This window comes from Lutra lutra, chromosome 10 (genome assembly GCF_902655055.1).
Source record: "Lutra lutra chromosome 10, mLutLut1.2, whole genome shotgun sequence".
In the NCBI taxonomy this organism is placed as follows: domain Eukaryota; kingdom Metazoa; phylum Chordata; class Mammalia; order Carnivora; family Mustelidae; genus Lutra; species Lutra lutra.
The window spans coordinates 20,449,521-20,467,153 of NC_062287.1; the positions used below are offsets into that span (position 1 = coordinate 20,449,521).

At 43.7% G+C, this 17,633-nt stretch overlaps 1 protein-coding gene across 3 annotated transcripts in view; it reads left to right on the forward strand.

Moving 5' to 3' along the window:
• The first annotated feature begins 13,372 nt into the window (after window positions 1-13,372).
• CCDC15 (coiled-coil domain containing 15) overlaps window positions 13,373-17,633 on the forward strand; it is an 87,738-nt gene continuing 83,477 nt past the window's right edge. For 2 of the 3 annotated variants that reach the window (XM_047692825.1, XM_047692826.1), the window contains exons 1-2: window positions 13,374-13,642; window positions 13,995-14,183. In XM_047692825.1, coding sequence (XP_047548781.1) covers window positions 14,004-14,183 — 180 coding nt within the window. In that variant the 5' untranslated portion in view covers window positions 13,374-13,642; window positions 13,995-14,003. Of the gene's footprint in view, window positions 13,643-13,994; window positions 14,184-17,633 lie in introns of all 3 variants that reach the window. The other variant, XM_047692827.1, reaches the window with a different exon arrangement.

Sequence of the window (17,633 nt, forward strand, 5' to 3'; positions counted from 1 at the left end):
GTGGTAGCTCCCTCTCAAAGGAGTCTCGTTCCATATGGGAGAAAGCCTGAGTAGGCCAGTTTTTGGGAACGGAAGACTCATTGCATAGCTCATCTGAGCCAAAGATGGAGAGTCGAGGAGAGTCGAGGAGAGAAGCACTGGTTTTGAACTTCATGAAGGAACTCCAAAAAAATATTCCGAAATACATAAAGATTCTTTTTTTTTTTTTTTTTTTTCCATTTTGCATTTCTGTGTCTATGACTTTTCCCTAGACTTTTGCCTCTGGTAAAAGTTAGCATGGTTTCAGTAGACATACAATGAAAAAGAAAAAGTCAAGATTAAGCTTTTGACATCTAAAACAGTATTTGAGAGGCAGCAGCAAGACAAAAGGCTTATGAGCCAGTCTTTGTAAAGGACAAAAGGATATTTTAATTTCCTTTAACTATCACTTCCACCTATCACAAGCAACCTGTGGACAGACTCATAGAGTCCTTCTTCTGTATAGCCTAGATAAAAGGCCTCTTGTGTCCGTGAGGGCTAGGCCTTGAGGTTTATTGTCTGAGGGTAAAAGGAGGATATGATGTTCAGGAAATAGAAAGTCTGGAGGCCGCCTTTTTTTAGCCTGAAGGACAATGGCAAGAAAAATGTGATAGCTGGAGCCCTAAGTAGAATCAAACTTCTCAGCATCCTCCCTTCCCCTGCCCTAGGGTTGGACCTTAAGCTCCTTATATCCATACGGAATATGCAAGTGACCCAAAGTATTCACAAGCTCCCTTAAGGGGACTGAGAAGTGCCCAGAGAACAAAGAACTGGCAACACCTGGGGCCTGCCAACTCCTGTGGAAAGGTAAGCATGTGGCTCAGCAGGGAGTAGGGCAAATGCCAAACCCGTCCACAGACCCCAGCTCCATCCTTGTCATGAGGTCTCCTAAGCCATACCGCATACACTCACCTCAACTCTCCTTAGACAGGAGCTGGGTTGGGGGAAGGAACTAAACACATTGAATGAGTAGTTACATAAGTTGTTCCAGCAGTGACCAAGCCTCCTCAAGATAATGTCGAAATAGATGGGTCAGAATGAGTTTACCAGGATGGATTAATATGTGACTTTTCTCTGCTGCCTGGGGGCCGCAAGGGGGCACAGGTGACGGGTTGCAGCAGCCAGACACAAAGGCACAAAGGGACTGTGGTTGCTTTGCGTGTCTGGGTATCCAAGGAGCAATCCTGCAATTTTTCTCCACGTCCTTCTAAGATGAGTAGACCTAAAGAAGCTTATGTTATGGGCCTACACGTCTTTCTCTCTTAAACCAGTGAGGGCTCTGATTGAAGGACTATATGTCTTACTGGTCTCTGTAGTCCTACGGCCTAATATAGGGCGGGCACATAGTAGGTTCTCAGCAAACAGTTGCTGAATATGGCAGGGATGAGAACTTGATGGGGGGCAGGGCACTCCTTAAACCACTGGATACAATGTCAGGGAGCTGGGACAGGGGCGTGAGGGCAGGGAGGGCACCAAATAGTGACTACCGCTGACAGACCAGTTTGGGAGTATATATGAGGCTCATCTTAATGTGAATTCCCAGAAATAACTGGGATTCACTTTGTGGGGGTGGGGAGGGCCTTCCTCATCAGATAAGCAACTGGGTTACATACACATAAGGTCAAGCCAACTTGATTCCACACATAACATAATGTTTATCTCAGCTGTCCTCGATTACCTTGCATATGTTCCTTGGGTGTGTCTGTCTCATCTAATTGTTGAGGGTAGACTAGTCTTTGATTTTATGGGATATCCAGATTCTAAGTATTACATTTCTTCAACGTCAAATGTCTATTTATACGTGTCAGTCTGATGAAGTCTTAGAATATAGATAAGGTTCAATGATGTAGAGTTCGGCGCCGATGGACAGGAAAGAATTCTTGAGATGTCTTTGGTGCAAAATGGTGGTTTATTAAAGCACGGGGACAGGACCCATGGGCAGAACGAGCTGCTGCTCCGGGGTTGTGAGGAGTGTTCCATTATATACTTGCAAGTTGGGAGGGGGTGAGGGATGGCTTAAGTCTCTAAGAAATCTTGGAAGCAAGGTTTCCAGGACCTTGAGGGGCCAGCTATTACCGGGAAAAAGGTTATTCATGGTAATAAAACCATTTCGTGAGACCCTTTAGATGTATATCAGTGGGCCATATGCTTGGGAATGATTGTTGACACTATCTTGGAGGGTTTAGAGATAAAGTTTCCAAAGGAATTGTTAAAGTAGACTTACAGAATCCTGGTTGGGGGTATTCAGGCTAGGATTGCCCTTTGCCCTTAGCAAAGCCTGGCCGTTGAGTCCCTAGAGGAATGTCACTCTGCTTGTTTTAAGGGCTTGTCAGTGGATAAGGAAATTTAATAATTTTTCTTTTGCCTCTGTTTCCCACATCAGGTCTGCATGTCCCACTTCGGGATCAGAAAATATTACTGAGGCCATTTCCTCATTAACCTGGGAGATTCTCCGGTGCAGGGACTATAACTCTTCATTCTTATGAGTCTCCTCACTGGGCCCACTTCTGAGTGAGGCTTAATGCGGCTGTTGAAGTAGATTATGTAGATGGACTGCTTGACTGCCAATGGTAATGCCCTTCCTTAGCCAAGACCCGGCCCGTATCTCCTCTGAGCACTTCACAGATGCATTTCCAAAGACACTGTCCCCTCCTGAGCAGTGTGGCCCCGTCCTCTTGGCTCTGCTGTGCACAGTTGCTTATGGCCACTCTTCATTGGTCCCAGCTGGGGCGCTGGGACCGGACTCCTCACCCTTGCACCCATGGCAGCCCTAGCCTGCTGCATTCAGACCTCTGTGCTGAGCACCCAGATGGTGCCCCTGAGGCTCAGAATGGAGCCCCCAAAACACACATGCACACACACACACACCTGTCAACGTAAACTCACAAGTGTTCCACCCCCAGGACAGGAGGCAATGCCTTATTTTGAATAAGTTACCACCCTACATAGACCTTTATGGGAAATGCTGGTGGGTGGGGGAAGCTGGCTGGGGAATCATAAAAATGAGCTCTGACTTCAGAGAGCTGAAGGTCTTGCAGGAAGGGCAGAACAGTAGATTCACTCCACAGCAAGAGACATTTGGGATTACCTTGTCCCACCTCTCCATTTCTTAGATGAGGGAGTGGAGGGACAAAGAAGTTAAGTAACATGCCCAGAGTGAAACTCTTATGTAAGTCCAACCGAGGACTCCTGAAGTTACTTTATTGTAGAGGCAAGAAGAATTAACACACACACACACACACACACATTGGTAGATAAGTACCAATTTTAATAACTCGAGCATTAGATTTAAGAACATCTCGGGGCGCCTGGGTGGCTCAGTGGGTTAAGCTGCTGCCTTCGGCTCAGGTCATGATCTCGGGGTCCTGGGATCGAGCCCCACATCGGGCTCTCTGCTCAGCAGGGAGCCTGCTTCCTCCTCTCTCTCTGCCTGCCTCTCTGCCTGCTTGTGATCTCACTCTGTCAAATAAATAAATAAAATCTAAAAAAAAAAAAATGTTTAAGAACATCTCCACCCAGCTGGCTTGTTTCTTTTTCTCCAGGCTCTAGGAAGAACGCACTGGCATTGATGATCTTACTGGAGAGGTTCTGGCCATATTGATCATAATGATCAGTGGTAATTTTTATATTTAACGCTCTCCTCTCTTTCTCTCCATTCACTTCCTGGTATTGAATCATATCTTTTCTTGCATTAGGCTGTAAATCATCTTTGGTAGCAGAGTGAAAAGAAGTCTTCCAACAAATGGCACCAAAATTCCCCTTAAGGAATTGTCTTTAGCCAGAAAAAGATTTAAGGACCTCACAGGGAGTGGGATGTAAGGTTGAGCATTGAAGGTTGAGGAACAAAAAGATAAACTGCTGTGCTTTAGAAATAGACAGGAATTGGGAGGTGGGTAACAAACAGAGGGGAGAGAAGTCAGGAAGGAGAGAGAGAACGCAAGAGCCATATGGTGAGGGAGCTGAAGAAGATCAAAGAACAGCTTGCAGAGTTGTGCTGTGAAACCCTTCCTCCTCTGTCTTCTTCAAAGGTTCCGGAAAAGTTTAATGCACAACATGCAGAATGTGTGTGCCTCTATCTGATGGAACAGGACAAAGGTGGCAGGATAGCCACTCCTTTGATTAGTTTTTTTCCATGGAAGACTCATATCAGCAGCCCAGAGACAGACTGTTGTCCTAATGGCTTTGAAGATGGAAACCATGGAGTGAGCAAAGGCTCAGAGCCAAGGGCGACCCTTCGCTGTCAGCTGGCAAGAAACTAGGGACCTCAGATTTGCAATCTCAAGGAAATGAATTCTCCCAACAACCAGGGAGCTTGGGAGAGGACCCCGAAGCTTCAGAGAGAAATCCCAACCAGCTGACACCTTAACTGAGGTCTGGTGAGACCTTGAACAGAGCCAGTGAAGCCATGACCACCCTCCTGACCTGCAGAAACTATAGGATAACAGGTGTATACTGTTTTAAGCTGCTAAATTTGTGGCAACTTGCTATGCAGCATAGAAAACTAATATAGGAGTGTGTGTGTGTGTGTGTGTGTGTGTGTGTGTGTGTAAGCCACTCCTCACTCCGTCAGCACTTTATATCTATTTGTTCATTTAATTCTCCCAGTAGCCCTTTTAGGTAGACATTATAACCCCACTTTACAAACAAGAAAATTTCAAATTCCAAGAAGTTAACAATGCGCCAAGGTCCTATAGTTATTCAGTGGCAGAACCTGGATTAGAAATGCAGGCTGATCACCCACAAAGTTTAGGCTTCTCACCAACCCCCTAGCTCAGCAGTAGGAATCCACCTCCCACGTACAAGTCTTGGTCCTGGTCTAGTCTTTTGCCCCCAGCACCAGCTCTCTGAATGAGCTCCAGAATGTGAGGTGGCCCTCTCTGCACACCCCTGGTGCCCCCAATTATTGCTGAAGCTGTTTTTGGTTCTTGGTTCCATAAACCTGTACGTGAATGGTGGTGGAGTTGCTCCTAAGTTCAATTTGCCAGAAGGGAGAGAGAGGGCGGAATCAGGATGCCAACATCAGCCAGAGAATTTGCAGAGCTGCAGCGCATTGCCTGGGAAACAAGGAATTTGTGTGAGGCTTTGTGTTGAGAGGAGGCACGGCCCAGCTGCTCCGGCAAGCACTGAACAAGAGACAGATTAGCTAGCTCTCTTTGGAACAAAACAAGCTTTTTTTTTTTTTTTTTTTTTTTTTTGGACCTGGACAGCAAGGAATGGTCCTCCCAAAGGACATTTTGTCTTTCCTTCTCTTTTTAAAGTTCTCCTAGGTAGCCATACTCCAGGTCACTTCTGAGAAATATCAAATATTCTGAGATTGGGTCAAAAGTTTCCTCCGGCCCTTTCCAGGGCCTTCGTCCTGAACCCTTGGTTTTGCTGCCTGCGGATATCTGTAAATGTGAGGAGTTAATCAGAGGATAAGCCTTCTGCAGACAGATAGTATCTCAAAAAAGTGTGAGGTGTATTGGGAGAAGTATGTGATCTCCGGTTGGTAAGGGGTCCCGGGTGAATTTCAGTGAGGTGGAGGGGAGGAGCTCCTCCTATTTCAGAGCTGGCCAACTGAAAAACATCAAAGCCTTTTATGCTGAGAGTAACTATTTGACTTCTGAATAGAATTTCCACCCCCTCAGAAACAGGGAGAAACTCAGGCTTGTGTCCATGGTTGCTGATCCCGCCCTATTCAGCAACTCTCCAAAGGAACAAAGAGGGGAAATTAATGGGCATTGAAATGTTGGAAAGATCTTGCTTTTGCTGACCTATTTAAGATGCAGTGAGGACATTCTAGAGAACCTCTCTGGAGTTCTGTTCTTGTAAAAGTTCAGTACTCGAATAAAAACAGGTTGAAAAAATCCTGGGGAAGCCACAGTTACCCCCAACTCATGAAAGCCTTCATTGTTTCCCTTCTTCTAGATCCTCAGATGGTGTCCTCCCACCAACCATGTCCTGCGGAAGGATTTGCTCCCACACTGCCTCTCCATCCCTCCCCTCATCCCCCTCTCCTCCCAGTGAGGGAGGCACAGAAATGGAAATCAGCTGGTCAGCATTTAATAATTCCCTACTATGTGAAGAGGGCTCCACGTTCCAGAGGTTAATAAGAGGAGTGGGATGGGGGAAAGGGGAAAGGTGGCACATTCCAAAGGAATGGAAGTCATGGTTCCTGTGCGGTGCTTACATGTAGTTGGGAGAGTTACATTTCAATCTGCAAGCAAGTATAATTGCCCATACATTCGCATTGCCGCTTACACATTGCCTTTTAAATTATAATTTCATTAATCTTTTGTCAATTCTATGTGCAGGACTTCTTTTTCTCCCCAAAGAGATCGTGAAGCTCAGAGAGGCTAAGTAGCCTGCTCAAAGTCCTGTATTTTGTAACCTGGTCCGGTCCAGACTCAGCCTGTGCTTCTTGTTTATATACCACACTCCAGAAAGAGGATACCTTCAGTCGGGCCCAGATGTAAAAAGTCAGTAGAATACAGCAAGCCTCTGAAACAAGATGTAAAACAAAGAAGGATAAGGCAGACAAGAGGACCTAAAAAACAAAGCCGCATCAGCAAGGGAACGATTGGGTCCCCAGTAATGAGTCCAGGAACACTGAGAAGATGGATGTGTGATATGGGAGCTCAACAGGGGGAGAAACAAAGTTTCTTTCTTTCTTTCTTTTTTTTTAAAAGATTTTATTTATTTGAGAGAGAGAGAGCACAAGGGGCAGAAGGGCAGAGGGGCAGGGGGCAGAGGTAGGGGGGGAAGCAGACTCCCCACTGAGCAGGGAGCCCGACACCAGGCTCTATTCCAGACCTCTGAGATCATGACCTGAGCTGAAGGCAGACAGTTAACTGAATGAGACACCGAGGCGCCCCCATCAAGACTTTTTGTTATGATAGAAGTTCATTGTGAACGATTTGAAGCAAAAAAGGAGAAAATTCTTGTACTGTGTAATGAAAATTTTTTTAAAAGATTTTATTTATTTGACAGACAGAGATCACAAGTAGGCAGAGAGGCAGGGAGAGAAAGCAGGCTCCCCGCTGAACAGAGAGCCAAATGCGCGGCTCCATCCCAGGACCCTGAGATCCTGACCTGAGCCGAAGGCAGAGGTTTAACCCACGCGCCCCTGTGTAATGAAATTTTGGAGGGAGCTCGGATCATTGGAATTAAGATACTTAAAAGCCATATTGGTTATTACTCATCTCTTGCTTAGCTTTTGGTGTCAGCTTCATTTTCTCAAACTTTCTTATACTTTTTGGTGGGGTTATGGTTGCCAGATGCTATAGATTTTCAATGCTGTCCAATATAACTTCCTGCGATGACAGAAATGTTCTGGATCTGCATTGCCAAGTGCAGTAGCTATTAGTCACATGTGGCTATTGAGCACTTTCAATGTGGCGAGTGGGACTGAGAATATGAATTGTAAATTTTATCTAATTTTAAATCATTTAAAATTAAACAGCCACATGTAGCTACTGGCTAACATACAGGACAGTGCTTCTTGTCATCCAGAGAGGAGACTTTTGATGAAGATAGTTAAAAAAAAATCTTGGTGAAGGACTGTGGTTGCCTAACACGTGTGACATGCTCTGGATCAATCATTATATTCTGTTCCGGTTTGGATGCCATCCCAGGCTGGCCTACGTGCCTAGCCCCACAGTCATGGGTGGGTCAGTCTATTACCCGAAAAAAAATTGGAGAAGGGACTCTGGGCAGACAAATCAAAATCTTCTAAAGGTACAAGAGATGACTTCTATCCTGAGACCTTAAAAATAAAAAATTAGCAAGCATATATAAAAAACCTATTACATATCATGCATTTTGTATATATATTACCCTAATTCTCACAGAAAAGTCCTGAGTGGTCAGCTTTTGCTCCCATTTTACAGATGAAGAAACAAAGACTCAGATTGTATGACTTGCCCACAGAGAGTAAATTACAGAGCTAGACTATAAACCCAAGTTTGTTTCCAAAGCTCTGTTCTCTGCACTGTTCATATGCTGTCCCTAGAACTTCGGGATGTAGAAAATGTGTCTATTAATAGCAGATTATTAAAACAATCAAAGCAGAATACCCACAAATTAATGGCTTGGTTTTCCCCAAATAGTTACTTTGAGTGCCTTGCTACTTATTCTATAAAACATTTTTTTAAATTCCTCTTCTGACATTGCTTTAAAAACCTGCACTATATTTTAAAGATATATTTAAATTTTTAAATTTAAAGATTTTAAAGATAATTTTAAATTATCTTTAATGATTGCAACTTCTGCATCTTAGGAGTACATTTTCTTTTCTTTTTTTTTTTTTTAAGATTTTATTTCTTTATTTGACAGACAGAGATCACAAGTAGGCAGAGAGGCAGGCAGAGAGAAAGAGAGGGGAAAGCAGGCTCCCTGCTGAGCAGAGAACCCAATGTGGGGCTCGATCCAGGACCCTGGGATCATGACCTGAGCCGAAGGGAGAAGCTTCAACCCACTGAGCCACCCAGGCGCCCTAGGAGTACATTTTCAAAAACAGTCAAAAGTATGGTGAATCATATAGATAACAACTATAGATAGATAAAATCATTTTGACCAAACTTACTTTATATTAAGGCAAAGGCAAGTTTCTTTGGCTTCGCAGAGCAGATAACCCAGTGAAGTTACCATCAAAGGAGAGGTGTATTGTAAGGATCTGGAGTAGGAGAGCTCAAACACTGAGGCAGCTCCTAGAATCAATTTTTGTAGGTAACTCTGAATCTTCCTAAGTCTCTACTCCATTCTCCTCTCAATCAACTGACTCTCTGTTTGTACATCTCAGGGCTCTTTACATTATAAACAGTATAAAGCCTGATGCAAATTGCATCAACGATAAAGGGTATCATTCATTCCCCTATTATAAAATCTGGAGGCAGGGTAACCTTGAGAGTTAGCTTAATCCAGAGGCTCTTAAGTGTGAACAGGGAATAAGAAAGATTTTTAACCTGTGGTTGGACCATCTCCTTGAAATATTGCAGGTGTCTTTGATGGAAAGGAAGAGAATAATTATCAAGACTCTGTGGTTTTCATTTTAGGACTTATATGGCCTGAGTGCTGCCAGTGCTTTGGTTCCTGAGATCTCACAACCCTCCAAGAGTATAGTAGTTGGGTTCTCCAGGAAGCAGGTTCTGCAACAGAATTTCAGAAACAGAACTCCTTGATCAAGGAGCGTGTTTGAGACTGATACCTGCGGAAAGGAAAAGGAAGCAGTAGGCAGAGGGAGAAGCTGAGCTGTCGTGCAGGCCAGATAGCTTCAGCTGACCCCACAGGCAGCTCTGAGGCTGAAATGATGACCCATCAGTTGTTTCAAGTCAGGCAGAAACCACTGGGCCTTTACATCTCTGTATCTATCAGTCACTGGACGTGGCTGCTCCTTAAAGCAAAGGGAAGGCAGCAATCTGAAGCCAATCTGGTCCCTGAAGGAGATGACAGCTGGAAAAACAACAATGCTCCCAAAAGCTGGGCCAACAAGTCCTTCCTTGAAAGGGGGATCTCTGGGTCCATCCTGGCACAGTATTTGGGAAGGTGGAGAGATGCTGTGATTCCTATGTTGATTTTATTTTACCACTCATCAAGAGAAAGGAGAAAGACTTCTGTATGCTCTAATCCAAAATTAGAGCATCTTTTGCAAAGATCAGGATAGCACATGCTAATGAGACATCTGAGTGATTTGCTACTGGTGACATTTATGATGAAATGCTGTTTCAAAAACCTGGTCTGCAGAGGCAGGCAGAAGGACCCTCACCAATGATTCCAGTTAGGCAGGTTATTTGGAGAGGTGGCTAAGGAATAAGATCAAAGAAGGACAGTGCTATGGTCTACTTTCAGGAAATAGCCCAGAACATTGGTTAGTCCTGGGAAATCCAATTCAAGTTTGGGGAAGAGAGTGAAAGTAAGTATGACTCAGCTGCCTGGGGTTGAGTTCCCAACATCCAGATCCCATGAGACTGGAATTGGCAGGTTTCCTACCTGTAAAGAAATTTTCCTTGGGGTCAGCCCTCATGGGATAACTGCTGACCAAGTTATCTGATCTGTTACCAGTGTGAATCTGTCAGCCACAAATAGGATAATAGCAACCAAACAGCAAACTGCCCCCACTGCTCATCATACAATCAGTTCTGTGTGGAGTGGACAGCTGCCAAGGACCCAGTGACTCAGGGCTTTGTGCAGAGATGGCCAGGGATCCCCCAGCCAAACACATCAGAGATAATCCAGCTCTGGTGAGGAGTTCTGTGCTACAGGACCTCAAGACTCCGGTGCCAGAAACACACGTTCTTTTAAGTTTCTAAAGAAAACAGACATTCTTGAGCAAATAATTCCCTGCTATGAAACGAACCCTGGCCATATGGAAGATAAACTGGGTGAAAAGGTCAGAAAATGGGAGCAGAGCCCCAGACATGAGCTTCCTGGATGTAACAAGAGTATGGATTCATATGAAACCTAGTGGGATGCATAGACCTGGAGCCAGAGGTGTAGAGAAAGCAAGGAGCCACCTAATCATTTCTTCCCAGTGCTGAGAGTTGTGTGTGTGTATGTGTGTGTGTGTGTGAGAGAGAGAGAGAGAGAGAGAGAGAGAAAGAGAGCATTTTGGAGATATGCCAATCAATCTCCCTCTGGCCCTTTCAAAGGGTGCTGTTTTCTGTTCCCTACTCCTCTGGGTGGAGATGGGATGGGTTACCTTCTTGCTCACTGCTATTTATAAACTATTCTCTCCCCTTTTTCTTAGCTTCACCCCTTGCTTTGAATCTAATGTTGTTAGACCATACCACTCACTGCTTTCCAATTATTCTCCTCTACCAACCTCCAGGTCTTTGCTCAAAATTCCTTGAAGACTATTGTTCCTGGTTCTCACCAACACTATTCTGGTTATATATTTTGGTGATTTTGATAACCTTGGGAATAGTCCATCCAATGCTTTGACACCTCATTTCTATGACCTCTTTTTCTCCAGTGACCTTAACCTATCTTGGCATTCCCTCCCTTAGTCATACCATGGACTTTGACAGTACAAACATCTGCAACCCTTCCACACCCTCAGTTTCAAGCATCCCACTCTTGGATTCCCACCTCTTACTTTTTCAGGGCATCCTTTCCAGCATCTTGCTTTAAAAAACCTTAGACCTCCTGGAACCTTCAATCTCTGGATTGTACTAACTTTACAATGTTCCTTACATCCCACTTGTCCTCCCTTTCCTTATTATCTATTTTAAGTTTAATGGTCAGTCATTTAATTACTCCCTCACACTAATCTCTCTTCAACTCCTTAAATCTTCATTTCTTGCTTGATAGTAATATTTTGGTAAAGCCTTAACCCGATTAAAATTAATTTTCCGCCTGCTTTATGCCTGTAACCATGCATATGCCTGAAGAAAAATGCTCAACCATCCTGACTAGTCTTACTTGAAATTCATAATCATGGGTCCTTAAGACCATCAGGCAATTGTACAGGTCTTTGATTCTACTCTTCTGGACAACTATTTTGTACCTTATCTTTCTTCCTTGGACCTCCAATGTCCCTTCCTATATATTATTAATTGATTCTTACTTGTATTAGTTATCACTTTCTGTGTAACGAATTATCCCTGAATTTAGCATGTTAAAAAAACAAATATTATCTCACATAGTTTCTGGGTGCAGAGTCTGGTTCGGCGTCTTTTATGAGGTCACAGTCAAGCTGTTGGCCAAGATAACAGTCCCTGAAGATTTGACCGGGGCTGGAGGATCCACTTTCAAGATTATTCACAGGGCTGTTGGCTGAAGCTTTCAGTACTTTGTCATGTGGGCCTTTTTATAGGGCTGCTTGTGACACAAATGGCCTCAGATTAAGTGATCTGAGAGTGAAAGCAAGAGCAAGAAAAAAGTGAGAGAAATAACACAGCATCCTTTACAACCTAATCTCTGATGTGATATACCATTACTTCTGCCATATTCTATTGGTTACGCACACCAACACTGGTACAGTGTAAAAGGGAACTACACAGGGTGTGAATACCAGGAGGTGGAGACCATGAGAGGCCATCTTGTAGGCTGCCTATAATGCTATTTTACAGAGAAAATGGAGCAGTCAGAGGAGAACCTCCATAAGCTCCCACCACTACTACTACCCTACTTTGGAGTGATTGTACTTGCTGCTCCCTCTAGCTGAACACTTAATTCTCCTTGGAAGATTATAGTAGCTTATTCCATTAGATCCTGGGAGTTAGCTTTGGAGCCTTTGCTCAAGAGTACCTCAGTGGGGGAGCCTCTGTTGGTTAAGTGTCTGACTTTGGCCCAGGTTATGATCTAAGTTCTGGGATGGAGTACTAGGTTCCCTCTCTCTCTTTCTTCCCCACTGCTTATGTTCTCACTCTCAAATAAATAAATAAACCTTAAAAAAGAAAAAAAAAATACTTCAGTGAAACCTTCTGTAGTCATCCTATCTAAAAATTCATTTCCTTTCCTTGCAACACCCCGTCTTCTTTCTCTGCTTACGCTACAATACTCATCAGCATCAGACACCTTCACTTACTCATGTGTTGATTTGGCTACTTCTCATTGTATTATAAATTCCATGAACAAGGGATATTTGTTTTGTTCACTGCTATATATTTCCAGTGCCCAGAACAGGACTGGTATATACAAAGTTCTCAATTAGGGACGCCTGGGTGGCTCAGTTGGTTGGACGACTGCCTTCGGCTCGGGTCGTGATCCCGGAGTCTTGGGATCGAGTCCCCCATCGGGCTCCCGTCTCCATGGGGAGTCTGCTTCTCCCTCTGACCTTCTCGCTCATGCTCTCTCTCACTGTCTCTCTCTCAAATAAATAAATAAAATCTTTAAAAAAAAAAGTTCTCAATTATATGTGAAATGAATGAAAGAAGGGTTTTTCACAGGGATAACGAAGTGTCCCAGAATTATATCAGAGCTTGGAGCAGAGAGGGTGTCCGCTCGCGAGGCTGCGATGTTCAAATATAAGAATATGCATTAAATAGCCTTATAAGTGTAACAAGGTGTGCACAGGATCGGTATGGTTTACTGTTAGCTTAGTTTGTTCCTCGAGGAAGCCCTGCCAGGCCCATCTCTTTCCATCCTTTTCTCCTGCTTCCCTCTGCTGGGACCTCTCCCCCTCCCAGTCAGCGTTTTTCAGTTCAATATAACCCCTTCCTGAAAGATTTGGGCTGGTCTCCGTGCTGGAAGTACAATAGCACCAACCCCTCAGCCGCCGGCAACCAGGCAGCCCCGCGAACCCACCCGTCCTCGCTCAGTTCCTCCAGTCTTTACATACTCCGCCCCGTCCGTCAGACACGAAGCGGAAGTGACGTTATGGCGGAGCCCGAAGTCCCGCCCTTCACGCTTTCCCCTCCCGGGGGAGGAGACGCAAGACCGGAAGGGGCGGCTACAAGGCCCCCGAAGGGCGGGGCGGGGCGGCCCTCCAGAAATTGGCGGTTTACTGGGTGCGGTTGCCTTAGTGTCCAGAATAGCTTGAGTCTGTGGCGAGCGGCCCGCCTGCACTGGGTCGGTGCTACTATTTTAGCAGGAGTGGGACCCCTGAGGCCTCAGGAACAGGCTTTCTCTGGCCCGGGACTTCTCGGCGTTCAGCGGTTCCCCCCGTAACCGGATACCGGTTGTTTGGACTCTGCCTCTGGCTCAGGTTCCCACCCAACCCTACCAGCCCCCTTCCTTCTGGCCGCTGCGGTGGTTCCTCCCTTTCCTGGCTGTGCCTCCGGTGGGCACCGTCTTCGTTCTCTCAGTAGATCCCCTTCTCTCCCGCCTCATCCCCATTCTTTCCAGAAGGCAGTCTTTATACTTTTCCTTATTATTTCTTCCCACTTCTCTTCGCTTCTTTCCTTCCTTCTCCAGAATTCTCGTTCTTCGACTGCCCGTCAGGCTACCGCCTCCTCCAAGGCTTCTCTCCCTTTCTGGAGCCTGTGCTCATGGCTTAGGAGGTTGAACTTTTAGCGCAGTCGTTTGAAGATTTTAAGCTTCTCCTTTCTCCTACCCAGGAGTCACAGATGCCAGGAAGTATGGCCCCCCTCAAGAAGCCTCGAAATACCGCCAGGGTGCCTCTGGCCTTAAACCCCCTGAAGAGCAAGGACGTGTTGGCCGTGCTGGCTGAGAGGAACCAGGCTATAATGCCAGTTGGGGCATGGGTGGAACCTGCCTTGCCAGATAGCTCGGAAGTCCCAGCATATGTGAGTGTCAGTTTGATGCAAATGTAGTGGGGTTCCTCCCCCATTTTTCTTTTCTTTCCTTCTTTTTTCCCCCCATGTTAGCCTTCTCTAACCCTTGGTGCTTAGGTAAGGATGAAGAGTCCTATCTGGGGATGTCCTTTCTCTCCTACTGGAAATAGGTATGTTCTTGAATTAGGATTGTAGAACAAACACCTATTTGCCAAAATTATTTCACAACCCTCCCCCCCTTTTTAAAAATTTCACAAGCTCTTGATTGCTTGCTGTACACAAGACATGGGTACTGTCTGTATCTTGCAGACACCCTACAACGTAGTAGGGATGACAGTTGCCACACTTAATAAAACGCTGATTGCTTAAAGTCAGTAAAGTGTCGTAGAGATTCAGGAAGATTCAAAGACACAGAGAATAAGGAAAGAACAGATTAATTCTGACTGGGATTCTGAGAAAGTTTAACTATAAATTTCATGAGGACAGGGAACTTCTATTTCTTGGTTCCTTCCTTTCCTATCATATAGTAAGTCTTAAGGAAATACTCATTGAATGAATGGATGTGGAAATATAGTCCATGTTAGTCCTTAAAAAATGGAAATGCTGTAAGTACAGATCGTAGGGAACAGCATTTCAGATGAAAAGAAACTTTTGCAAAGCTTACTTGTGTGCCTGTTTACATAACTCATATGTGCTAATTGACACAGGAGGACAGTTTTGTAAGAGTGTTTTTGATAGTCTTTCACAATACTGTGCCCCTTAGCTATTTGTTGAAATTTTATTGTGGCATTTCCCACATTATATTTATAGTAAGTCGTTTACATATCTGCTTTTCCTGATGGAGTGTGAACTTCCAGAGCACAGGAAAAATGTCATTTATTATCATTCCCCCAACTATCTATCTTCATGCCTAATAAGTGGAATGCACAAATTGTGTGAAGGTTCTTCTGAGTGTATCAACAAAATGCTGAACATACGATGAAAAATATGAGTTGTCCTTGATCTCAGAGAAGAAATGAGACATGTTTAAAACAAATGTCAAATAGCAAAGCAATGTCATATATTCATTAATTTTATTTTTTGTACATATGTACACACATAATTCATTTATTCCTCTTCTGCCTATTTCTAGAAAGGATTTTACGTAAGTAGTATATGATTAAGTGCTCTGACTTTGATACTTAAAGAAGAAAGATAGGACTTTGGGTTGATGTGATTCAGGCAAGTTTAATGAAGAATTTAGCTACAGAAGGAGGATGATTCTCAAGAATGGGGAGAGTGGGAAGTGAGTAAGGTGTATCAGGATTCTAAGGGTAGATTAGATTGATTGGAGTGGGAAGTTGAGTAGGGAGGATGGTGGTTGATAGAATTGTAGAAAATAAGAGCTGTAGGGAACTGCAGGAAATTTTGGATAAGGGATTGATTTCATTCATTGTTTAATATTTACATATGAATTTCTTAATAAAAAAGTGTTTGATTAGGTTAATTGCTTCAAAATTTTTTTGAGGTGAGGGATAGATTGGCTCCTGGGGGACAAAATTAGGATGTAATTGTAACAATTTAGCAAGGAAATATGGCATCAAGACTTGTTTAGTGGTAGGGAATAAAGAGGGAAAGTCTCGAAAAAGGGTGGTTGAAGTAGGAATGCAGAGGGGTAAATGTCTTAACATGTATCCCAGAAGAAACAGTAAGATTTGGTACAAAGATATTTTGGTATTTAAATTAGTGAGACCTCTTTTTCATTGCTCAAATTATGACATCTTTGTAATGTAGCATCAAAATGCCTAAAAACCACCCAAATTTCTTTTACTATGTTAAAGAGAATTGAATCTCATGTTCCCAAACATTAAATCAAAATGCAGGTCTTGGAAAAAGTATAAACATATCTCCATTCCCTCGCTTAAAAAATTCTGATCAGGGGACGCCTGGGTGGCTCAGTGGGTTAAGTTGCTACCTTCGGCTCAAGTATGATCTCAGAGTCCTGGGATCGAGTCCTGCATCGGGCTCCTTGCTCAACAGGGAGCCTGCTTCTCTCTCTGACTCTGCCTGCTTGTGCTCTCTCTCTTTCTTTCTCTCTCAGAAATAAATAAATAAATAAATAAATAAATAAAATCTTTAAAAAAAAGTTCTAATCAGTACCAGCCAAAGGCTGTTTGATCAAGCATCTCATAGAACTCTTTACCAGTTTAGCATACATTGTCTGGGGAATCCACTCTTATTAACAGATACAGCTCTTGTCAGCTCAGAATAAATGCCGGATACTTACTTCTAAAGCATGGTAGACCTAATATCATGCTTATGCTAAAGGGAAACCCCTCATCATTTTTGTCCCCAAAGTTTCAAGGAGCTGTCAAGATTCCTAAAAATTCCATAGCTTCAGACCTCCCTCCCCTTCCATTAATTAAATTAGCATCAAAATACATTGCTGTTTTATCAGCACTTATGGCTATTGCATTATTTTATAATTTATCTGGTTATCTATTGTGTAACAAACCTGGATCTTAGTGGCATAAACCAAAAGATACCGTGTGTCAGGATTTCAACCAGGGCACAGTGGGAATGGCTTGTCTACAACATGGTGTCTGAAGCTTCATTTGGGACAGCTAAAACAGCTGGAGATGTCTGGGACAAGTTTACTTGGTTCTGGCTGTTGTTGGATTTCTTGGTTCTTCATCTGGCATCTACTGGGTTGTAAAGTCCGAGATGGCTTTCTCACTCACATATCTGGCACTTGGTTGAGGATGACTAGAATGGCTAGGGCTTGCTGGACGCTTTCTCTTTCCACGTGGCCTCTCTACTTGGCTAGTTTGGGCTTCCTTCAGCCTGGTAGTCTTAAGGTAGAATTCTTACATGGTGGCTGGTTTCTGCTAGGGTGATCACTACAAGAGCTGTAGGTGGAAGTTGCTTTATGACCTTGCTGGAGAAGTCATGGAGCCAGTGCTTCCTCCTCATTCTGTTGGATATACAGAGCCAGACAACATTCAGTATGGGAGATCACTACACAAGAGCATAAATACTGGGAGGCTTGATTCACTGTAGGGAGAAGGGATCATCTTTGGAGACTACTGTATAATCTAAATAGCAGTTCCATCGTGTGTGAATTATCCAAAAAATGTTCTTTGGTTGTTGTGAGAAACACTTCATTCTATATATTGCCCCCTTGGATAAACCTTAGGGTTCAAAAAGTCTATGAGGAGTTAGTTGTACAATTGAAACAGTATTCATTTTTGCTTAACCCTGTATTTCTCAAATTTGTCTGTCTCTGGGTGTCTCCTAACATTCCAGAACATGGGACATTGTTCTTGGGTTTTGGTGGACTTAAACAATGGTGTTTGCTATGAAAAATATGTTTCTAAAATATGGTACACTTTAATCTTTGGTTTACAGTTGAGATTCACAGTTTGGAATCAGTCATATACTTCAATAAGATGTTTGATAATCTCAGTATGGGGTTAAAAGAGG